We start from the raw sequence: 25,236 nt of genomic DNA, 5'->3' as shown, positions 1-25,236 counted from the left end.
ATTTGTATTGTCCAGAGTTAATGTTGATATAATATCATATAGGTGGCTACGTCTCTGAAATGGCACCCTAATCCCAATATATAGTGCACTACTTTTGACCAGTGGCCAATAGTGCACAATTTAAAAAAAAAACAGAACCCTACGTAGGGAATAGGGTGCCATTTGGTCCGCTGACTAGGTTATAACACAGCTCTGTTATTGCCACAGACGGGTCAGTGTGGGTCCAGGTATCAGTTATCACGATTATAACTCTAATATTCTAGTAAAGCAGTCTGTCTAATCAGGAAAACATCTGTACCGGCTGGCAGATTTGATAAAATAATAAAGCCCTGCATGTGTTTTAGTAGGAAATGAGCTCCACAACAAAACAACACGAGTGCCCTAGAAAACCCGAACCACGTGGCCATCCTTGTGTTTTCTTTGTGCATTTTATTACACAAGCAGAGTGAAGAATAACAGGGGATACTGTCTTTTTTGTTTTGTCTGTGTCAGTTTGATCTCTGGTGTGTGTGTGTGTGTGTGTGTGTGTGTGTGTGTGTGTGTGTGTGTGTGTGTGTGTGTGTGTGTGTGTGTGTGTGTGTGTGTGTGTGTGTGTGTGTGTGTGTGTGTGTGTGTGTGTGTGTGTGCGCGTGCGCGTGCGTCCATGTGCATGTGTCCCTGCCTTTGTGCGCAGTGGTGAGAGTGGCGAGGTTAACATGTCACTGAAGCAAAGGTCAAGGACATTTCAGCCGCCATGTTTCAATACGTGTCTCTACATGCAGCTGTACGCATCCATTGTTTGACACGGGAATTTGATTTTAACAAAGCCTTTCGTCCACTGATAATCAATGTATAAGATACTCAGGGGTCATAGCCACAGATATAATCTAGTCAAATAATGTAAGTCCATTGTGGATGAACGAGGTTCACCCTGTAGTGAACCAGGGAAGGGAACAATCACCCCGGCCCTTAGATGTCACAATCTGATCAATACCCTGCTACCACCGGTGACCTTGTGTTATGTGTATACGTGTGTTTATTCATATGACATTGGGGGTTGTTTTGTGTGTGTGTGTGCGCGCACGCACGCGTGTGTGTTTTGTTTGCTCTGTGTGTTTGAACCGTATGTATGTGTGTGTGTGTGCGTGTTCATGTGGTATGGGGTTATTGGTATACAAATATGTGTGTGTGTGTTAATTTGACCATCTGTGTGCGTGTGTTTTTTCTGCAGGACGGCCTCACACCTCTACACTGCGCGGCCAGGAGTGGACATGACCCTGCAGTGGAGCTACTGCTGGAGAGAGGAGCACCCATGCTGGCCAGGACCAAGGTACACACACACACACACACACACACACACACACACACACACACACACACACACACACACACACACACACACACACACACACACACACACACACACTCGTCTCCATGGTTATATCCGCGGGTTGACAATGCATTCAAACAATGCATTCAAAATGTATAATTCTTGTGCAATTCATATCTACAGGCTACATTGAGGTTCTTCTTTCATCATTTTCATCTGTCTTTAGTTCGTAGCCTAAACCTAAACTCTGGGAACTTGGGCAGAAAAAGTTCATGTCGATCCACTGAGGCAAAAAGGACAATGTCAGAGTTGAATTCAATAAGAGAAAAGCTGTGAATAAATAGAAGGAGGGCCAAAACAGTATTCTAATGTTTGGAAAGATTTGTTGAAGTTGTAAAAGAGGATGATGGCTGTGCCGGCGATGTTATGTGTTATGATTGTGAGGCGATGTACACATTTGACAGACACAAGACGGGGACATCAAAATGGTATGTCAAGGGATCTGTACTATTCAGATGGGTTAAATGGAATAGTAACCTAACTGAAATCTGGACACTGACTGTAGGTCTATAACCTCTCACATAGCCTTATATGATATTAATTTGATTATACATCAAATGTAAATTTTTACTCTGGGACAGGAGTGGCGAAATATGATTTATTTATTTCAGCATCTTGAAAGAATTAATGAATGAATGAATTAACCATCTGTAAAGGTGGTTTATCAGCAGCATAAAATCGGACACTATTTCAACCACATAAAATATGCATCCTACTCGAACTGAAATCTTACCAAAAACATGCTGGGTTGTTTTAACAGCTTTTCATTTCCTTAAAACCGGTCAAACTGATGTCATTTGGACATTTTGCACGGAAAACCTTTCCCATTTATTTTTTGTTATTGCATTTGCTCCCCGGTCCCTAAAAGTTTTTGCTGCACTGCTGGCCTCCGATTTTCACTTTACCACTTATAGTCGGGCGGTTGCGGATGGGTTATTAGCAATTATGGGCGGGTACGGGTGAACAAACAGCTGACCCATGCATCACTAACACACACCCTCTCTCTGACTATCTTCTCTCTCTCTCTCTCTCTCTCTCTCTCTCTCTCTCTCTCTCTCTCTCTCTCTCTCTCTCTCTCTCTCTCTCTCTCTCTCTCTGTCTCTGTCTCTGTCTCTGTCTCTGTCTCTCTCTGTCTCTCTCTGTCTCTCTGTGTGTGTGTGTGTAGAACGGCCTGTCTCCTCTCCACATGTCAGCTCAAGGCGACCATGTTGAGTGTGTCAAGCACCTGCTGCAGCACAAGGCGCCTGTTGATGATGTCACACTGGACTACCTGACGGCGCTGCACGTCGCCGCCCACTGCGGTCACTACAGAGTCACCAAGCTGCTGCTGGACAAGAGGGCAAACCCCAACGCTCGAGCGCTGGTAATACTCACGCTCCTATTACCACTAATACAATGACTTCCAATACTCTAGGCCTATATGCTGTGTATACAAAAGTATGTGGACACCCCTTCAAATGAGTGGATTCGGCTATTTGACAGGTGTATAAAATCGAACACACCGCCATGCAATCTCCATAGACAAACATTGGCAGTAGAATGGCCTTATTGAAGAGCTCAGTGACTTTCAACGTGACACTGTCATAGGATGCCACCTTTCCAACAAGTCAGTTCATCAAATTGTACTGTAAGTACTGTAACAGTACTGTAAGTACTGTTAATGTTAAGTGGGAACGTCTAGGAGCAACAACGGCTCAGCCGCTAAGTGGTAGGCCACACAAGCTCACAGAATGGAAACGCCGAGTGCTGAAGTTCTGAAGGGCTACAGTTAGGCTATGAACTAACGGCAGATAAAAATTGTCTGTCCTCGGTTGTAACACTCACTCCCGAGTTCCAAACTGGCTCTGGATGCAACGTCAGCACAATAACTGTTCGTCGGGAGCTTCTTGAAATGGGTTTCCATGGCCGAGCAGCCGCACACAAGTCTAAGATCACCATGCTCAATGCCAAGCGTCGGCTGGGGTGGTGTAAAGCTCGCCGCCACTGGACTCTGGAGCAGTGGAAATGCGTTCTCTGGAGTGATGAATCACACTTCACCATATGGCAGTCCGATGGACAAAGCTGGGTTTGGCGGATGCCAGGAGAGTGCTACCTGCCCCAATGCATAGTGGCAACTGTAAAGTTTGGTGGAGTAGGAATAATGGTCTGAGGTTGTTTTTCATGGTTCGGGGGAGGCCCTTTTGTTACTGTGAAGTGAAATCTTAACACTACAGCGTACAATGACATTCTAGACAATTCTTTGCTTCCAACTTTGTGGCAACAGTTTGGGGAAGGCCCTTTCCTGTTTCAGCATGACAATGCCCTGTGCACAAAGCGAGGTCCATACAGAAATGGTTTGTCGAGATTGGTGGGGAAGAACTTGACTGGCCTACACAGAGCCCTGACCTCAACCCCATCAAACACCTTTGGGATGAATTGGAACGCCGTCTGCGAGCCAGACCTAATCATCCAACATCTGTGCCCGACCTCACTAATGTGTCTTGTGGCTGAATGGAAGCAAGTCCCCACAACAATGTTCCAACATCTAGTGGAAAGCCTTCCCAGAAAGAGTGAGGCTGTTATAGAAGCAATGGGGGTACCAACTCCATATTAATGCCCATGATTTTGGAATGAGTTATTAGACGAGCAGGTGTCCACATCCTTTTGGTCGTGTGTTGTATGTGTGGTGGCTGTTTTGCCAATTCTGTCTCAGAGACAGAACTTGGTCAAACAAAGTTTTGAGTGAAAATAAGATGGCCTCTTCTATCTGTCTCAACAATGTCAACAATGTCCCTACATGTATATGCCACCTGTACTGTAGGTGTGTTTCATTCATTCTGTGTCTGGGGTGTGTGTCTGTCAGAATGGCTTCACACCGCTTCACATCGCCTGTAAGAAGAACAGAGTGAAGGTGATGGAACTGCTGGTCAAGTATGGAGCTTTTATCCAGGCCATCACAGAGGTAGGACACTAGCCTTCAAAATGTAAACAGTTACATCATAATACACAATTATGCGTGTATTATTAGATGATACACAAATTACCTTCCACAATATACACAAGAGTGCAACCCCACACCGCTTAAACCTTCAATACGGTTGACTTAAAGGTAGACTCAGCAAAATGACGTTGCCACGAGCAGCACCGGAGATATTGAGATGAGCGAGATGCAAGACTTTGCTCTCACACAGCCACACGCAGTATCTGCGCATGTGCACGGGTTCGCTTTGCCATGTTAGGACGTGGTCGCCAGGCCACCGTAACAGCGGAGAAGTTGAGCCTCGCGCTTCAACGCTCTTAGTTGTTGTGGAAATTGACCCACGATGCACTATTACTTTCTGCGTCTACGTCATGTCGCTGAGTCTACCGTTAATATAACGTCTGCCCATTTACACATCGACTTGGTTACACTAGTTTCATTAGCTAATATGTTTTGACCAGACCTGCCTTCAAACACATAAACAGTGCAGAATGTATGTAAAGGTGAAACATTTCTTGATTTGATCTCTCTCCGTCGCCCTCTACCTTTCTCTCTCTAGTCTGGCCTGACTCCCATCCACGTAGCAGCCTTCATGGGTCACCTCAACATTGTCCTGCTGCTCCTACAGAACGGCGCCTCACCTGACGTCAGCAACATTGTGAGTGACGGGGGGGGGGGTTCATGTGGTGATGGACAGTCGTGCGGAACGTGTCCTAGTACGCTGTTTGTTCACGCTGTCGCCGGGCGTGCGTCTTTCTACGGCGTCATTGGCGCGTTTGTCTGCGTTTCTGCTGACTCGTACGTCTGTGTTGTGTGCAGCGGGGGGAGACGGCTCTACACATGGCAGCCAGGGCAGGACAGGTGGAGGTGGTGCGCTGCCTGCTGAGGAACGGCGCCCTGGTGGACGCCAGAGCCAGGGTAACGCATTTAACGACACCATTTACCACACAGTATTAGACTGTTATCATCAGTGTTGAACTCTTCAAAGAAACCATCCAAAAAGTACCAATTGCGTCCACAAAAACATCATTAAACATGGGCTGTAAAATTAAACAGTCCAGCACTTTAACTCTGCCCGTTAATTTCATGTACTGTAAAAGTCACATCACCCATAACCTCTATGTCCGTCCCTAATAAAACTCATTTTCTTCCCACTATAACCTCCATGTCTCCACCCCTGCAGGAGGACCAGACTCCCCTCCACATCGCGTCTCGCCTGGGGAAGACTGAGATAGTCCAGCTGCTGCTGCAGCATATGGCCCACCCGGACGCATCCACAACTAACGGATACACACCCTTACACATCTCAGCCAGGGAGGGACAGGTGGACGTGGCTTCAGTGCTGCTGGAGGCAGGCGCCTCACACTCGCTGGCTACCAAGGTAGGTGGAGAGCACACACACGCGCCTCCATTTCACCTGCCTACGCTCAAACACACATGCTCACGTACACAACACGCACTTGCCCATCTTGGTGCTATTTCCGTGGGGAATTTGTTTTTAACGGATGAAATATATCCCCTTCTTTCCTTGTGGATTTTATACGAAATATCTCTTGATTCACTGTATGGCATGTTTCATGGGGGCCACTGTCAGTATGAACTTCTATAATCTGGTTTAATCAATGAAGGGTTAATGACGCTTTGGAGAACATCTGGGCCCTTCTCCTAAATTTTGCAAGAGGACATTGATGTTGTCATTGAATGATATTCAATGTGCATTGACGCGACAATATATCAGTGCTAATTTATTCATATGCTCTGGGCTCTGAATAAAAGCAGTTTATGAGGCAGTAAAATCCACCTCTCGTGATGGAGGTGCTCTCTCTTTCTTTCTCTCGCTCTCGCTCTCTTTCTCCCTTCCCCCTCTTCTCCTTGTCTCCTGGGGGAGGGGGGGGGGGGGAATGGGCGTGGCACTGTTAGCGTGACGAACAGGACAGCGGATGCTCATTGAACAACATCGTCCTAGCCTTAGGCTTGCCCCTCTCTGCCTCTTTCCCCAATCACATATATTTCATCTATTGGATCACATTTGATACATTCTAATCTTTATCTCCTGTTTTTCACAAGAGCCTCAAACATGACCGTCGTTAGCGCCTCTCATTCTCTTCTCATCTACACATTGTTTCTACTCGGATGTGCATTACATCAGAAATGAACCAGCGTTACACGGACAAAGGATTCCCTCCCTTCATGGGCTGGGTCGTAAACACTGTGGTCATGTGACAAGGGAGCAGCACCGTTGTCCTATCACAACATCCCTGGCCTCCTGTCAATATGACAATGGGTAAAGACCACCACCTAGTGGCTATATTGGGACCAGGTATTACTTGTGAGAGGGAGAGGCCCACATTGGATTTTGGGTATTACCTACGATTGCATCAGCAGTGTGGATGTAGAGAGAATGGTTCTTATTGCGCATCTTATTCAATTGCATTGCGTTTGGTTCACATACATCATTTGTTGGACATTCATTTTAGATCCATTTGGAAATGAGGCTGTTATGAAATTATTGCTTTTTTATATATTCCATGAGCCTGAAGATCTAGTTAGTGGTTGTTACAATCGTTATTAAATGGTCGTCTGTGTGTTGTCTCCATACAGAAAGGATTCACTCCCCTGCATGTGGCGTCCAAGTACGGAAGCCTGGATGTGACCAAACTTCTCCTGCAGAAAAGAGCCCCTCCCGATTCTGCTGGGAAGGTAAGCAATCATTACCATAACTCAAACCCCAAATCATAGTGTAGCTCTACATGTTATAGAGGGAAAATGTAACTACACAATAGAAGTACATTTCTCACCAGGTGTGTTATATTTTCACGATTTCGATTCAGCTAATTCACTGACCTTGAAGGACTGTTATGGGATAAAGAATAGTCGATATCAAAGCTTTATCTGGCTAAATATTTTTTTAAAGTCTGTTCGTATTTCTGTGTTGAGGCTATGTTGTCAGCGAGACTACCGGTGAGCATAGTTTGACCGAATCAACTTTCCGTTTGATTAACTACTGTTTATTCCTCTACTTTTAGGAAAGACAGATAACATATATTATTTTTCTTTTTATTCTTTTTGAATAAGGACCCACCCAGTGATCCTCCTGCTGCTTGCTCTTTAATTTAAGTCTAATTCTCAATAACACGCTGTAATAGTACCCCGATAACACAGCTTATCATATGTGTGTGTGTGTGTTGACTAGCTAGCGTTAATAGCTGCTTGCTCCGCTAACCAGCCTGGTTTAATCCAATACAGAATGGCCTCACGCCCCTCCATGTCGCAGCGCATTACGATAACCAGAAGGTGGCGCTCCTGCTTTTGGACAAAGGGGCCTCCCCCCACGCCACGGCCAAGGTGAGACCTCCCGTCACTCAGACCCCCGGTCACTGTCCTCAAAGGTGGGAGGACAGACGTCGGTGGATCTTGGGGTGGACGGTCAACGTCATTTTGAAGCTGTGTGTGTGTACTTGTGTACGGATCTTTTGGGGTATCTGTAGAACTGAATTGATGTACTCTCGACCTCCCTCTCTCCTCCAGAACGGCTACACTCCCCTTCACATTGCGGCGAAAAAGAACCAGATGGACATAGCGGTGGTGCTGCTGCAGTACGGGGCCGAGACCAACATCCTGACCAAGCAGGGGGTCACCCCCCTACACCTGGCCTCACAGGAGGGACACGCTGACATGGCCGCCCTGCTCATGGAGAAGGGGACTCAAGTCAACGTCCCCACCAAGGTAGGCCTGCCTCTTCCCATCCCTCTCGGTTTTAAACTGCTTATGGGACGCGGCCATGGGCCGAGATTTGAACCCACAACCCAACGACCCACACTTTAAAACTAAGACGTTAAAATTGTACATAGGCCTTCGTACACTAGTCACAGACACTTTTCTGAGACGTGATGTCTCACTGCTTCTGAGGGGTTCGAAGGAACAGGTTCTCTGATGTCAGTCTTTCATTCCACTCTGTCATGTGCTCTCATTCCTTCCAAGTCTCCCTTTTAAAGTACCCTTGTGCATATAGTTACACGCGCAGTAAGGGCTTAATCCTATCAGGTATCATTAGCTTGGACTATATTAGATTCATCGATATCTTTGTGACATTTTGCAAGGAAATAGGAGTTACACACACAGCTCTCAAGTTAGTATCCAGCCTTCGGTTCTGATTTGAGAGCTGTAGCGTGGCATGTATGAAGGTAACAGGAATTAATTTGAGAGAAGGGGAGAGTGTAGTTTCAAAGCTATTTTAGGAAGAGTGTGAGACTGCTTGTGCCCTGAGCTGTAGAGGGCCGAGTCAGAAAGAGGGAGGTGGGAGGTTGATAAACTGCCATGACGACCATGGATATCTGCCCACACGTGTCACACCGAAGGCCCTGCCTGTCAGACACAGTCACACTTAACGGTCCCTGTCTGTGGGCATGCATGCCCCTACACACACTTACAGTATACAGTACACTCTTAGAAAAAAGGGTTCTTCGGCTGTCCACATAGGATAACCTCGCCTGTCACTCAAAAACTCCTCCCTTTTTGGTTCCAGGTAGAACCCTTTGTGTTTCCAGGTAGAACCCTTTTGGGTTCCATGTAGAACACCCTGTGGAGAGGGTTCTACATGGAAGCCAAAACAGTTCTACTTGGAACCAAAAAGGGAGGAGTTTTTGAGTGACAGGCGAGGTTATCCCGTGTGGACAGCCGAACAACCCTTTTTTTCCTAAGAGTGTAGGCATGCACATACTATAAATACGCATATGAATACAGTTCATGCACACACGCACTTTACAGTCCCCCACCCACACACACACACACACACACACACACACACACACACACACACACACACACACACACACACACACACACACACACACACACACACACACACACACACACACACACACACACACACACACACACACACTTTGTCTTTGAAATTTAGAGCAGGCAAGCAAGGCCACGTCTCCAGCCAAGCAGAAACCCAGGTATATTCCCCCTTTAAACTTTTTATTTTATTTATTTATTTTACCAGGTAAGTTGACTGAGAACACGTTCTCATTTGCAGCAATGATCTGGGGAATAGTTACAGGGGAGAGGAGGGGGATGAATGAGCCAATTGTAAACTGGGGATTATTAGGTGACCGTGATGATTTGAGGGCCAGATTGGGAATTTAGCCAGGACACTGGGGTTAACACCCCTAATCTTACGATAAGTGCCATGGGATCTTTAATGACCTCAGAGAGTCCGGACACCCGTTTAACATCCCATCCGAAAGACGGCACCCTACACAGGGCAGTGTGGGGCATTGGGATATTTTTTTTTAGACCAGAGGAAAGAGTGCCTCCTACTGGCCCTCTAACACCACTTCCAGCAGCATCTGGTCTCCCATCCAGGAACTGACCAGGACCAACCCTGCTTAGCTTCAGAAGCAAGCCAGCAATGGTATGCAGGGTGGTATGCTGCTTGAATTTTTACAAACCGTTCATTCTTCATCCAGCTCCATCAGTCAACCCCAGACAGATCTCCCACTGGGCACACACTGGTTGAGTCAACGTTGTTTCCATGTCACTTCAATGAAATGACGTTGAACCAATGTGGAATAGACGTTGAATTGACGTCTGTGCCCGGCGGGCTGAGTGGACGAAGATATATCGCTGTTTTTACGTGACCTTGTCTGCCTTGTCTCGGGGGTGCAAGAACATGCACTCTGCATGAGAAGACCCCAAATACCCAGTCACATCTTTCCCACCTGTCAACGCATACCTGTCCTGTAAAAGTTGCCTGTCACTCAAAAACTCCGTTCTCCTCCAGGAGAAACTACTGTCCATAGGTATGCAGTAGGCTGATTCATTCATGTAGAGAGGTGGTGAGTAACAAACATATTGTTGTTTGTGTTCCTTCAGAGTGGCCTCACCTCCCTCCATCTGGCTGCCCAGGAGGACAAGGTGGCTGTGGGTGAGATACTGGCGAAACATGGAGCCAACCTGGACCAGCAAACTAAGGTAGGGCGTATATTCATTTCATTTGAGCATTGGCTGACCATTGTACTGGAATACTGATAATATACAGTATGTCTCCATATTCTGTACCTCAGTATGCCAATGAATGTCTGTCTCTTTTCATGATGTTGGTAGTAGATGTTTTGATGCTAACTGGGATTTACCATTATCGTTGCAGTTGGGTTACACTCCTCTGATCGTAGCGTGTCACTATGGCAATGCCAAGATGGTCAACTTCCTCTTACAGAACGGTGCTAGTGTCAATGCCAAAACCAAGGTAACACACCACGCACAAAACTAACACAGTGCACTCTTAGAAAAAAGCACCTTTTTTTAAAAGAGATACTTCTGGATATTTGAGAATGAGGCCCTTTATACAGTATACTTCCCCAGTCAGATTTCTATGTCTCTGTGTGCAGTTTGAAGGAAGTCGCTAACTAGCGCTAGTGCAATGACTGGGGGTCAATGGTAACTGCTAGCATGCTAGTAGATACCATAGACTTCCAGTCATTATGCTAACTCTAGTTAGCATTGGCTCGCAAAACTACCTCTAACCTCCTTCATACCGGATACAGATACACAAATGATATCCACGAGTTCATCTGACTGGGGAAGTAGATAAAGAACCTCGTACCTAAATTCCCAAAGTTTCCCTTTAACCGTGTTACGAATGTTCAATAATGCAATTATTTTCTTTGACAGGAAAGATAAAATGCTATCGTAAGGGTTCATACATAATTTCTAAAATGTTCAGGCCTTGCCAGACAGTCATTACTCTGTTTGCCTTTCTCTTGTCAGAATGGGTACACTCCCCTCCACCAAGCAGCACAGCAAGGAAACACACACATCATCAATCTTCTGCTGCAGAGTGGAGCTAAGCCTAACAACATCACTGTGGTGAGTGGACTAGCTTCTGTACACACACACACACCCTCACACACACACACACACACACACACACACACACACACACACACACACACACACACACACACACACACACACACACACACACACACACACACACACGCGCATGCACACGCACACACACGCACACACACACACTTATGTCTTTCTCCCATCCTCTAGAATGGTAACACAGCTCTGGCCATCGCCCGGCGACTTGGCTACATCTCGGTGGTGGACACACTCAAGGTTGTCACCGAGGAGATCATTACCTCGACGACCGTGAGTCACACAACTATCACACAACTATCTCGCTCCGCTATCCTTAAAATAAAGAATTCACACATGGTTTTGCCTATAAAGTTGGAATGATCTTATTTTGTTAATGTCGTTTAGACGGTGACAGAGAAACACAAGTTGAACGTCCCTGAGACTATGACTGAAGTCCTAGATGTCTCTGATGAGGAGGGTGAGTTTGCCACTTGATCCAGTCAGTATATGACCACAACCATGTCTAGAGACTGTCATTCTAAACCTCAGTCCATTTATGTTTGCCCTACAAGAACTTCAGTTAACCCGACTTCGTGTTCAAATCCTGCCCCAGTTTACTGTAGACACTGATCGACTAATAGGCTATCTCAGTAAGCCTTCCCCAAATCCTTCCCGTTTTTCCCATGCCCAATGGGAAATGGGAACTAAAAAAGGTGATATCTAGAACATTAAAGGGTTCTTCGGCTGTCCCCATAGGAGAACCCTTTGAATAATCATTTTTGGTTCCAGGTAGAACCCTTTTGGGTTCCATGTAAAACCCTTTCCGCAGAGGGTTCTACCTGGAACCAAAAAGGGTTTTACCTGGAACCAAAAAGGGTTCTCCTATGGGGACTGCCGAATAACCTTTTTGTAACCCTTTTTTTCGGAGAGTCTAGTGTGTGTTGTGGTAGGCTAGTTTTCTCACTGTACTGTGTACTGTATAGGCCTACATACTGTACCCACAGTGCTGAAAGAGAGTGAGGATGATGTTCTGTCCGATGACTCCATGGATTTAGAAGGTACACCGTGTGAAGGTTGCCGTGGTGGTTACTATTGAAGAGGGTGTGACGGTTTGTCGTGGTAATTCGCATGGTGTGAGATTCCTCTGCGATGGTTGTGTAAAACGACCTGTCATGGATGAGTGGTTGAGAGGACATACTTGAACCTGCACTAAACTCGCCTACTGATATGGTTTGGATTCAAACATAGTGTGGTGAAACCAAGCTTGTGATATGCACATTTAGGCCCACTTTTCTAAATGTGGAATACTGGTTATCATTGCTGAAAGCATTAATGCTGTCAACAAACATTTATATTGACACTAGTGGTGGCCGTGCCCTCTTTAATGTCAATACGAGAATGTTTTTGTTTTGTCACGCTTCTTAAATATCAGCTAAGGGGAAAGGGTGGATTTTAAAAGCATTTTAATAGCATATTCAGATCCACATGTTCTGAGGACTTTAAGAAATGCTGCCCCTGGACTAGAGAGTGCCATTAAACTTCAAGCGAAAAGACACCAATTAAAACGGCAAAAGCTTGCCTGTACAGAACTCAGGAAGATAGTTTCACCCTGAGTGTTGTCAGTTCAAAGCGGATTTCAAATCCCCACTCGGAAATGCTGTGATCTATCTCCTATCACATGCCATGGCCGGGAAAGCCTGAATATGTAAGAATATGTAAGCTACTTTTGAAATGCTGCTAAGGGCTAACTTAACTTAAGCCTCCTTCAAAACACATGCCAATGCTTTACTGATTAATTCTGTATGGTTGATATTTATTAGCATTAGTGGGAATACTTGTTAAAGGCAGTTAGTTCCACTCTTCCAGGCCCTCTGTCATGGCTCATAAAGTTTGTGCATTTAGGGCCAATCTGTGTTTATGTGAACAGTCACCTCATAGACGTGGCAATGCATTACGGATATGGAAGATTTTTCTTTTTCCTGGCTCTTCCGGTTGCGCAGTGAATTCACTTTACTTCTCGAGGGAAACTTGGATCATAAGAGTGGAGTGGTTGGCAGTGATTTTGGTGGAAAATGGACACACCCTGTCAATAGTTGTGTTTTGGAAGCTGGGTTTGGTTTTGCAGACAGTGTGGCTGTTCTAACCGACATTTCTTGCTATTGGATGTGTTGTAAATGACATTGCTTTGTGAGTATTTCTTCTCAACCCGCATCTCATAGCTTGCTTTACCCTTACAGTTGTGGTGCTACTGTGCATATGACTAAACGTCGTGGTAATGTGATCATATTGTGGCTGTTTTTCTTTTCTTCCTTTTGTTCCTAACTTTTCCTTCTCCAGGCAGTGGTTATGCTATTGACACAGGAACATCTCTATCAGCCTACAGTATGTTTCTCACTTGTTCTGCCAGCACATCCTCCAGTATGCTACCTGCTCCCCTTAGGCACTTGTCACACAATGGTGCCAACCCGAACTGTACTGTACTGGTTGAGATTTTTTTTTAAATCATCACACTGTCCTTTCCAGTTGGGTTCGCTAATTTTGGTGGGGTCGTTGGATGCGTAACCAGGCCAGCACAGTACAGCTCGACTCAGTTTGCTTCAGCGCTGTAGCGGGGAAAGGGGTTTAGTGACTCTGCCCCCTGCTGTCCAGTAGTGGTAACAGCAGCAGTAGAGCTTTATGACGTGGTGGAGACCAGGCAGAGATGAGCTGTGTCTCCCAGCTCATCTGTAGTGCTTCAGTAACTGTAAGCGCTTATATCTGACGACAAAAAAGGACAGACGGTGTATGTGTGTGTGACTGTGTGTGTGTGTGTGTCACTAAGCCTCACGATGACACACACACCCTAGGTAAGGGCTGGCCCCTGCGTGTATGTATGCTTGCTAACTGTAGTCACATCACAATGTCCCCTTCCCCTACAATACCCGTATTCTCTTCCGTGTATCTCAACCCGCATCCCTCTCTCCTCCAGGTGACGACACGATGACAGGGGACGGAGGGGAGTACCTGAGGGCAGAGGACCTGAGGGAACTGGGAGATGACTCCTTGCCTGGACAGTACATGGATGGGATGAACTACCTGCGCTTCAGTCTGGAGGGGGGACGCTCTGACAGGTAGAGTATATACACCGGATGAAGGAGAAGGGTGTGTGTGTGTGTGTGTGTGCGTGTGTGCGTGCGTGTGTGTGTGTGTGTGTGTGAGAGAGTGTATGATCTAATTTGTGGTGAATGCACGAATGTTTGTGAAGTTTCTGATGAATTTCAACTAATTTCTCTTCCTCCTTACCATGCTTACTGTACCTAGTCGAATGCAAAGGTATGTGATATAAATGCTATTGTCTCTCTATGATTGAGTCAGTCCACATCCGTCGCAGAACTACTGTAGTAGTTTTGAAGCAGTTTTTTGTAGTACTACTCCGACTATCGCCGTCCATTTTTCCTTGATTTTACAGTACTTCACTTGTGCCATGTCTCATGGATAGATTTGTGCCATATTGGGTGGTGAACACTGTTTTAGCTGTGTGTGATGTTTCCATGGCTACCTACGTCACATTTTCCTCCTCTCCTCAGTTTGGACAGGTCCTACACTCCCAGTCACCACGGTTACTACTCTCCAAAACACGAAAGCATGATAGAGGAGATGCTCACCAGCCACAACGTAAGTAAAGAGTTTACCTTCTCACATCCACGACTGTAAAGGGATGAACCAGGCCTTGAGACTCATCTATTGCAACGGAAACATATTGTGCATGCTATGCATTGCTCAAAGCAGTTGCTCTGCTCAATACAGGAAATATGTTACTTTGATTCATAGGGTCGTAATGTCTTGACGTTGAATAACTCCTGTATTGGAATGTAGTGAGTGCTCTTAGAAATGTACTTTATTCGACTGTAGATCATTCAAAGTGTGAGTTTAGATGAACGTCGCTGTCTATTCAGAGACGGGTACTGTAAAGTAGCGCAAGCTGTTGTAAAATTGCATTGTGTCAATGTTATTGCATCTGTCCCTAATCAAAAAAAAAGTTTAAAAAAAATGTCAAATAAAGTTGAGATGCAATGTTTGTGTGTGTGTAACCGACTGTTGGCTGTGGCATGTCCTTAACAAGTGGCTCTTTGTTGGTTGCCAGGTGTCGTCTCTTGCCAGGGAAAATGAAAAGGACTCGTATCGTCTGAGCTGGGGCACAGAAAATCTGGACAATGTGGCACTGTCCTCCAGCCCGATCCACTCTGGGTAGGTACAGCGGGCACAGCGAGTACACAGAAGGGTTGGGCTTTAACTATCAAAACATTTATTTTTTTTAAACTAATTTTGGTACAAAAGCTGCAACAGTTATCTGGTCTAACCCATCCTGAATGCAGGTTTCCCTTGAGCCTAGTGCGTTCAGCCCTGTTCAACAGAAACTAGAGCAACGGTGGGTCCAGGCAGCTCGTTTATTATTTATTTATTTTCGTTCTGAAAACAGAATCACGATCTTTTGTAATCCTACTCCAAGGCCCATCTGTTAAGCGGCTTTGGGAGATAACACTATGAAGAGCAGTAATGAATAATGTTAGCACTCCTTATAGACATATTAGTCTAATGCATTGTGATATGAAGATCCCCTGTCATCCTCTAGTTATCTCTCTCTGCCATGCTAATTGATGACGGAAGATAATCCCTCTTAGTAATAATGACACAAGTCCTGAATCAGTAATGTAAGGCTACTGAGAGTGTCTCGAAGTACTGGTTTAGGACAAGCGGTACGACAAACAATTTGGAACATTGTCCAAAGACACTGAGGATTCTGGTCCACAGGGATGGGGAGTATGGTTAATTTTCTTCTCTTTCAGCCCTAGAGACGTTTTCTTTTATATCCCTATCTATCGTTCTATCTACAGTGCCTTCGGAAAGTATTCAGCCCCTTGTATATTTCCACATTTTGTTACGTTACAGCCTTATTCTAAAATAGATTTTTTTTTTATTAAAAAGTCCTCATCAATCTACACACAATGCCCCATAATGACAAAGCGAGAACAGTTTTTTTAGCATTTTTGCAAATGTATAAAAGATTAAAAAGACAAATACTTTATTTACATAAGTATTCAGACCCTTTGCTATGAGACTCGAAATTGAGTTCAGGTGCATCCTGTTTCCTTTTTATCATCCTTGAGATGTTTCTACAACTTGATTGGAGTCCACCTGTGGTAAATTCTATTGATTGGACATGATTTGGAAAGGCACATACCTGTCTATATGCACGTCAGAGCAAAAACCAAGCTACGAGGTCAAAGGAATTAGACAGGATTGCGTCGAGGCACAAATCTGGGGAAGGCTACCAAAAAATGTCTGCAGCATTGTAGGTCCCCAAGAACACTGTGGCCTCCATCATTCTTAAATGGAAGAAGTTTGGAACCACCAAGACTCTTCCGAGAGCTGTCCTCCCGGCCAAACTGAGCAATCGGGGGAGAAGGGTCTTGGTCAGGGAGGTGACCAAATACCCGATTGTCACTCTGACAGAGCTCCAGAGTTCCTTTGGGGAGATGGGTGAACCTTCCAGAAGGACAACCATCTCTGTAGCACTGCACCAATCATGCCTTTATGGTAGAGTGGCCAGACAGAAGCCACTCCTCACTAAAAGGCACATGACAGCCTTCTTGGAGTTTGCCAAAAGGCACCTACAGGACTCTCAGACCATGAGAAACAAGATACTCTGGTCTGATGAAACCAAGATTGAACTATTTGGCCTCAATGCCAAGTGTCACGTCTGGAGGAAACCTGGTACCATCCCTACGGTGAAGCATGGTGGTTGCAGCATCAAGCTGGGGGGATGTTTTTCAGCAGCAGCGCCTGGGAGACTAGTCAGAATCGAGGGAAAGATGAACGGAGCAAAGTACAGAGAGTTCCTTGATGAAAACTTGCTCCAGAGCCCTTAGTACCGCAGACTGGGGCGAAGGTTCTCCTTCCAACAGGACAACGATCCTAAGCACACAGCCAAGATAACGCAGGAGTGGCTTTGGCACAAGTCTCTGTATGTCCTTGAGTGGCGCAGCCACTGAGCCTGGACTTGAACCCGATCAAACATCTCTGGAGAGACCTGAAAATAGCTGTGCAGCGACGCTCCCCACCCAACCTGACAGAGCTTGAGAGGATCTGCAGAGAAGAATAGGAGAAACTCCCCAAATACAGGTGTGCCAAGCTTGTAGCTTCATACCCAAGAAGACTTGAGGCTGTAATCGCTGCCAAAGGTGCTTCAACAAAGTACTGAGTAAAGGGTCTGAATACTTATGTAAATGTAATATTTAAAAAAAAATTTTTTTTTTAATAAATGTGTCATTATTGGGTATTGTGTGTAGATTGATGAGGGAAAAAACAATTTAATCAATTTTAGAATAAGGCTGTAACGTAACAAAATGTAGAAAAAGTCAAGGGGTCTGAATACTTTCCGAATACACTGTATATTTCTTTAGTTCTATCCAGCTCTCTCTCTCTCTCTCTCTCTCTCTCTCTCTCTCTCTCTCTCTCTCTCTCTCTCTCTCTTTGTCTCATGGGGTCTCTGTTCTGTTTTCAGCCATTCCTCTCCGTGCCATGATCATGGCGACAGCAGGTGATCTACTGCACCTTGGTTTCCTCCTCTTCATCCTCCTCTTCACACTCCTCCTCCTCTCTTTCACAGTGTGCTCTCCTTCTAGAGAGATGTGTTTGTTTGTGTGGTTGTTTCACACATGCCTGTCTTGCGAGTGCAGCACTACTAACAGATGTTTCCCATGTTCCACTATTCCCCCGTTTTAGCTTTTGATCACTCGGACATTTGTCAACGTTTATATACATTTTTACACAGGCCTCTTTGTTAGGGACATAATTTGCTCCTAGTGCTGCATCAAAGAGTCACACACATTGCCTCATCGTCATTGGTCAGCCATTGTGTCCATCTTGGTTGAATCCTGTTGACTCATGGAGGCCATTTTGTTTGTTGTTTAATTGTGTTTGGTCGATTCACAGCTGCAAGGTTCTAGGGCTCTATTCAATCAGATCTGCTTCAGCCGACATCCGTATAGCGGTTGTTTTGGTGGTGTCAGAGCTTGCGGTGGTACTGCGTTAGAGCTGTCAAGTCCACAAGCGGCTCCTGGCATTATAGCCTACCTGAAGTGGACATTGCCGTTGGCTGCACAGAGTTGCATTAAGAGAAATCCCATGCAGCCTTGTTAACAAGTTTGAACGCTGGAATGTGAGATGTAATTTTCACCTCAATTAGGCTGATTACAGTCCTATTTATTAAGTTGAATGATTTTCAATTTGAGTGTCATTATTTTTAACAGCCTATATTTTTCTCATTCTTGAATTCTAACGCGAGTGGGATGGGTGTTGCTTCGTGACACTGCCAAAACATCAGCTATGCGGGTGTCGGATATCGCCGGTTAGCGCTTGATCTGATTGAATCCAGGCCCCTTGTGTTTTTGTGTTTGACCAATCTCCATGTTTGCCGCTGTACCGTATTGTTCAGTCTGCGTGTTGGAGTGTTGTTTTAATGGTTTGTTTGCTTTACCATAACATACTGGTGTCACCGGTGAAGTGCGTTAGCAGTTCCTTCACATTAGCCGTAACAGTATGTGGTGTCACACCCATTCCCCTCTCACTCACAGTCTGGTGTTTGTGCATGTAGGTACGCAGTGAAACTGTAATTCTTATGTTTGTGTGTTTTAACATGGATTCATATTTGTCTGTATATTTTCACCCCCCAAAAATTGTATTTTGCTGAAAGTTATGTAAATGATCTGTGTAAAGGGAAGTACAAAGATGTACTACTGTATTTGTCACAATGCTTAAAAATATCTTTCTCTTCATTTTGTAAACATCACATCTGCCCCCCGCCCATTTCCTTAACAGCTTCCTGGTTAGCTTCATGGTGGACGCCAGGGGCGGAGCCATGCGGGGTTGCCGTCACAACGGCCTGCGCATCATTATCCCGCCGCGGAAGTGCAGCGCGCCCACGCGGGTGACCTGCCGGCTGGTGAAGAGGCACCGCCTGGCCACCATGCCCCCCATGGTGGAAGGAGAGGGCCTGGCCAGCAGGCTGATCGAGGTGGGGCCCGTCGGAGCCCAGTTCCTCGGGTAAGAAAATATGGGATGGAGGGAGGGGGTGAAAGTGTGAAAGGGAGAGGAAGTTGTATAGAGGGGCAGGATGTCAGAGTGGGAGAATGAAAGAAAGCGAGGAGATGTCAGAGATTACGACGTATGTTGTGAGAGTCCAAGACTGAAGAGTGCGTGAGGTGAGAATGCTACGAGCGAAAAGGAAAAGAGACGGTGTGCGTCAAAGGACACTATAGGCCTACTGTATGAATGAAAAACCTGAGAATGTTGCTGCCCCTCTTCTTTTTCTCAGATTAATTTCACCCTGCCAATGCCTTACTAAAACGGTCTATGCTCTTTGCTTCTTCCCAGTGGCAAGGGCCTTGCTTGTTTTCTTTTTAAACAGCATTCCAGCTCTAACTCAACCATTTTTAGGAGACTAACTGTTTCTATGAGACACATGGAAACAAAAAACTCTGCAAGGAAACAGAAAACTGCAAAAGAACACTGCTCCATGATTGATTTGATATGTAGGTTTCCACTAAGAGAGGCTGTCTACCGATAATATATTACTGCCCCCTGATGGTGACGTTTATAATAACTTCCACTTTGAAAGCTCTGTGTATTTAAAGCCCTGTGTATTTACCACGATGTCCTGATGACGGCCTCCACTCCACTCAGCCAAAAGGCTTTCACAAAACCCAACTAGTCACCCATTATCTTGACTACTTCCGCTCTCTCTCCCCCACTGCTGCTAACGGACGGTTGGTCTCACAGTAAACTGCACCTTCCCACTGCCCCACCCCCTCTTAACGAGGGTGAGAGCCTCGTTAGCCGCATCCTGCAGCTCGGGCCACCCGGGACAAAATTCCTTGGGTAGGGGACAACGAAACATATGAAACAATCCATGGATGCTACTAGTTCCATTTTATAGCCTCCTCATTTTATGTTTTGACTCTCTGTGATATGTTGTGTCTGTGACCTCACCTGTATGCTATGTGTGCTAGTGTCGTGCTGGGCCAGGTTTCCCAAAAGTTAACCGTTAGGAGCATCGATAACCTTCGAAGGAGCGTCGTTAAATCTCCGAGCTGTTTCCCGAAACCAGCGTTGTTAACGTTTGCACTTGAAAACTTGTTTTTGCAATTGATACGAACAAGTGACGTATAAAAATATGCCTCAAATGAAAACTGAGATGACTTCCTTAAAATATAAATATGTTCAATCAATTGAGTTCTATTTTGTTACTTGTAGGCTGCTGTCTGTAATTTGTATCAATGTATTTCGTGATGTGTAGTCTAACATGTGATTGGTGATTTAGTGCTTTTTTTAATTGGGTAAAGCATTTTCAATAATCCGCCTCAATATTTGCAGCCGTAGGTGGTAATATCTCTCTGGTAGCTGATCCGTCATCAGTTTTGTGAAATAATGATCATGCTAAGGTAAGATTTAAATGGAGAAAGCTGATCCGAGAGCAGCGCCTCCTTTCTTTCGATCCTATCAGTACCGACACATGCTCCAACGACTCCACTTCGCGAACATGGTGCTTTGGGATGCGCATGTTACATCTTCGGCCGTTGTAGGAAAGATGCATCGTTAAAACACTTGTAAGCTTAAATTCCATCGCTATCGGTAAACCGGGCCCAGGTGTCTTGCCCCGCTCTCTGTCGTAGCATCCCAGACACTACATTGTATGTTTGTTTTTTGTTCCTAGTTTTCGCCTCCTTACCTTGTGGCTGGCTTTCTATGTTTAGTGCTGTCTGTTTGCCTGTTCAACCTCATGGTTTTATTGGTTCATTTGATATCTTGGTGGATGTTTAGCATGACTGTTCCATAAGCATTTGTAGTTGACACACTGTACTGTGCTCATCAGGTGAGTTGTTAGAAATGTGACACACACACACACACACACACACACCCACGCATATACTGTACACACACGTACATACATAACCCCCCCGCCCCATCTCCACCCGCACACACACACACTCACCGTGCACCCTGTCCCTGGTCGCAGGCCTGTAGTGGTGGAGATCCCTCACTTCGCTGCCCTGAGGGGGAAGGAGAGGGAGCTGGTGATCATGAGGAGTGAGACAGGAGAGAGCTGGAAGGAGCACCACTGTGAACACACCGAGGAGGAGCTCAACCAGATCCTCAACGGCATGGACGAGGGTGAGTGTGATGTCGTCAACGCGAGACAACACTTAGCGCTCATCATCATTAGAGGCCATTGCCAAGAGGCCCGGCTCAAATACTTCAGAGAAGCATTCCCTCCTGCCTCCCTTTCTTGGAGTATTCACGGATCTAAAATGGATGGATAGATGAGAGCGAGGATTACACCAACCCAGTCATGTGAGCAGTGATTACTCCAAGGGGGAGGAAGGAAGAAATCGTTGTCAAGGTATTTCAACAGAGCCATAATCTGAATCAATGTCAAATGAACCACCATTCCTTCTGTCCTCCTCTCCAGAACTGGACCCTCCAGAGGAGCTGGAGAAGAAGCGTATCTGCCGCATCATCACCAGGGACTTCCCCCAGTACTTTGCGGTGGTGTCCCGGGTCAAACAGGACAGTAACCTGATCGGTCCAGAGGGGGGCATCCTCAGCAGCACGGTGGTGCCTACGGTCCAGGCCGTCTTCCCAGAGGGAGCCCTCACCAAGAGGATCAAAGTGGGACTACAGGTAATTTACTTCAAATATTATCTTCGTAAAGTGAAAACACCATTTCATTTGAGTGTCTGTAAAATTTTCTCGATTTATTTTCCCAATTAATGGGGGCCTATGGCATGAGCGGCAGTCAGGAGAAGTTATAATCAAAAAGAATGGCACGTTGATTCTGAGGCAGAGCTTTAATGGAGCAAAAGTTAAATACGTTGAGTATTTTATGAGTACTACACTGTCATCCTGTTTTATCAACGTCATAATCCATGTTTTAACGCCAAAGCCGATCCAAGGTATCTCTAATGTCAGTCTACTTCTAAAGCCGTCACCTGTCATCTCCAGGCTCAGCCAATGAACGTGGACGTGGTGAAGAAGCTCCTGGGGAACAAGGCTACGTTCAGCCCCATCGTGACCCTGGAGCCCCGGAGGAGGAAGTTCCATAAACCCATAACCATGACCATCCCCATCCCCAAGAGTAACACTGACCCAGTGGTCAATGGCTTCGGAGGGGACCAGCCCACCCTGCGCCTGCTCTGTAGTATCACAGGTTAGAGAGAAGGGTGGATTGAACGCCCACACACATATACACAGATATATACAGTACCAAACAAATGTTTGGACACAGCTACTCATTCAAGGGTTTTTCTTTATTTTTACTGTTTTCTACACTGTAGAATAATAGTGAAGACATCAAAACTATGAAATAACACGTATGGAATCACGTAGCAACCAAAAAAGTGTTCAACAAATCAAAATATTTTAGATTCTTCAAATAGCCACCCTTTGCCTTGATGACAGCTTTGCACACTCATGGTATTTTCTCAATCAGCTCCACCTGGAATGCTTTTCAACAGTCTTGAAGGAGTTTCCACATATGCTGAGCATTTTTTGGCTGCTTTTCCTTCACTCTGCAGTCCAACTCATCCCAAACCATCTCAATTGGGTTGAGGTCAGGTGATTGTGGTGGCCAGGTCATCTGATGCAGCACTCCATCACTCTCCTTCTTGGTCAAATAGCTCTTACACAGCCTGGAGGTGTGTTGGGTCATTGTCCTGTTGAAAAACAAATGATAGTTCCATTAAGCGCAAACCAGATGGGATGGCGTATCGCTGCAGAATGCTGTGGTAGCCATGCTGGTTAAGTGTGCCTTGAATTCTAGATAAATCACAGAGAGCCACCAGAAAAGCACTCTCACACCTCATCCTCCATGCTTCACGATGGGAACCACACATGCAGAGTTCATCCGTTCACCTACTCTGCGTCTCACAAAGACACGGCGGTTGGAACCAAAAATCTCAAATTTGGACTCATCAGACCAAAGGACAGATTTCCACCAGTCTAATGTCCATTGCTCGTGTTTCTTGGCCCAAGCAAGTCTCTTCTTCTTATTGGTGTCCTTTAGGAGTGGTTTCTTTGCAGCAATTTGACCATGAAGGCCTGATTCACGCAGTCTCCTCTGAACAGTTGATGTTGAGATGTGTCTGTTACTTGAACTCTGTGAAGCATTTATTTGGAATGCAATTTCTGAGGCTGGAAACTCTAATGAATTTATCCTCCGCAGTAGAGGTAACTCTGGGTCTTCCATTCCTGTGGCGGTCCTCATGAGAGACAGTTTCATCATAGCACTTGATGGTATTTGCGACTGCACTTGAAGAAACTTTCAAAGTTCTAGAAATGTTCCGTATTGACTGACCTTCATGTCTTAATGTAATGATGGACTGTCGTTTCTCTTTGCTAATTTGAGCTGTTCTTGCCATAATATGGACTTAGTCTTTTACCAAATAGGTCTATCTTCTGTATACCACCCCTAACTTGTCACAACACAACTGATTGGCTCAAATGCATTAAGAAAGAAAGAAATTCCACAAATTAACTTTTAACAAGGCACATCTGTTAATTGAAATGCATTCCAGGTGACTACCTCATGAAGCTGGTTGAGAGAATGCCAAGAGTGTGCAAAGAAGAATCTCAAATATAAAATATACTTTTTTGGTTACTACATGATTCCATATGTGTTATTTCATAGTTTTGATGACTTCACTAATATTCTACAATGTAGAAAATAGTAAAAAATAAAGAAAAACCCTTGAATAAGTAGGCGTGTCCAAACTTTTGACTGATACTTTACATACAGTGGTTCATCCTTTAAAAGTTGTGAGCTTACGCCACAGGATTTAGAGGTAATTTGTGGTCTAGTACGGTACCCTGCGTCACCACTTTATTGCTCCAGACCAGCGCAAGGGGGAGTTAGAGCACTGATTATGCTTTTGGGTCCTACTGTGTCTCTAAATGACAATGAATGGGCGACATAAACCTAAATAGAAACTGATAATTGTGCACGACTTCAGTATTACTTACTAATACTGTTGTTACACTAAGGTTTTTATTATTTTATTTTGTTAGGATTATTTAACTCTTAATGTAGTCGTGTAGCCCACTCCCGACCGGTCATGTTGTACAGTGTCTGAGTGGCGCAATGGTCTAAGACACAGCATAGCAGTGCAAGCTGTGTTGCTACAGATGCTGGTTCAATACCTGTGCTGGGCCTCGACTGGGAGACCCATGAGAAAAATATGGGAAGTTAGGTTTTTGTTTTTTCTCCCTCTAAAAACAGAAATAAATCATTCTAAATAACAAACTGGCTTTATTTACAAATTAGTAGCAATGTCTCACCCCATGTTCAATAATGGCCTTTTTCTCGCTTATTTTGCGTTATTTGAAGACATTTACGTCATTTACATTTACGTCATTTAGCAGACGCTCTTATCCAGAGCGACTTACAAATTGGAAAGTTCATACATATTCATCCTGGTCCCCCCGTGGGGAATGAACCCATAACCCTGGCGTTGCAAGCGCCATGCTCTACCAACTGAGCCACACGGGACGAAATCCTCTCCAAAATATTTAAGGGGCATTGCACTAATAATGGCGCTGACTATGGAAACGTTACCGCTGTTCTGTTCTTAGTGCCAGTCTGCACGTTCAAACTATAACAATGTAGCTAATAATGGCATCTTTATGCTTTCATTAATAAAATAATGATAAAAATACTCTTTCAAAATGCAGATGTTCATTTAGTTATGGATCCATAACGAATTACTACGGGAATAAATATCAGTGAATTACAGAAATATTGGAACAAAGTTGTCTAATGAAGGAAAACAAATTGTTGCTTACTGGAAAATACTCTTTCAAACACACATGGTCACGTTGTACAGCGTTATTATGGCTATTAGCAGGGCTATATTTTGGCCTTTCTAAATATTTTTGGGGCCTTTATTCAGATTACAATCGCTCACTGTTGTTTCTTTGAAAACGAAATAATAAAAAA

At 45.0% G+C, this 25,236-nt stretch overlaps 1 protein-coding gene across 5 annotated transcripts in view; it reads left to right on the top strand.

Moving 5' to 3' along the window:
* LOC139561098 (ankyrin-2-like) overlaps window positions 1–25,236 on the top strand; it is a 256,021-nt gene that overhangs the window by 192,514 nt on the left and 38,271 nt on the right. For 4 of the 5 annotated variants that reach the window (XM_071377945.1, XM_071377946.1, XM_071377949.1 and 1 more), the window contains exons 10-33: window positions 1,211–1,309; window positions 2,535–2,732; window positions 4,212–4,310; window positions 4,888–4,986; window positions 5,148–5,246; window positions 5,512–5,709; window positions 6,930–7,028; window positions 7,575–7,673; window positions 7,857–8,054; window positions 10,212–10,310; window positions 10,486–10,584; window positions 11,106–11,204; window positions 11,397–11,495; window positions 11,610–11,682; window positions 14,173–14,314; window positions 14,505–14,516; window positions 14,771–14,858; window positions 15,328–15,431; window positions 17,749–17,784; window positions 19,065–19,289; window positions 20,025–20,123; window positions 21,262–21,416; window positions 21,715–21,926; window positions 22,248–22,452. In XM_071377945.1, coding sequence (XP_071234046.1) covers window positions 1,211–1,309; window positions 2,535–2,732; window positions 4,212–4,310; window positions 4,888–4,986; window positions 5,148–5,246; window positions 5,512–5,709; window positions 6,930–7,028; window positions 7,575–7,673; window positions 7,857–8,054; window positions 10,212–10,310; window positions 10,486–10,584; window positions 11,106–11,204; window positions 11,397–11,495; window positions 11,610–11,682; window positions 14,173–14,314; window positions 14,505–14,516; window positions 14,771–14,858; window positions 15,328–15,431; window positions 17,749–17,784; window positions 19,065–19,289; window positions 20,025–20,123; window positions 21,262–21,416; window positions 21,715–21,926; window positions 22,248–22,452 — 2,935 coding nt within the window. The remainder of the gene's footprint in view (window positions 1–1,210; window positions 1,310–2,534; window positions 2,733–4,211; window positions 4,311–4,887; window positions 4,987–5,147; window positions 5,247–5,511; window positions 5,710–6,929; window positions 7,029–7,574; window positions 7,674–7,856; window positions 8,055–10,211; window positions 10,311–10,485; window positions 10,585–11,105; window positions 11,205–11,396; window positions 11,496–11,609; window positions 11,683–14,172; window positions 14,315–14,504; window positions 14,517–14,770; window positions 14,859–15,327; window positions 15,432–17,748; window positions 17,785–19,064; window positions 19,290–20,024; window positions 20,124–21,261; window positions 21,417–21,714; window positions 21,927–22,247; window positions 22,453–25,236) is intronic. The other variant, XM_071377948.1, reaches the window with a different exon arrangement.

The sequence above is a fragment of the Salvelinus alpinus genome, chromosome 31 (genome assembly GCF_045679555.1).
Source record: "Salvelinus alpinus chromosome 31, SLU_Salpinus.1, whole genome shotgun sequence".
Taxonomy (NCBI): Eukaryota; Metazoa; Chordata; class Actinopteri; order Salmoniformes; family Salmonidae; genus Salvelinus; species Salvelinus alpinus.
The sequence above is the reverse complement of the archived record's forward strand: the minus strand, read 5'-3'. Positions and strand labels throughout refer to the sequence as shown.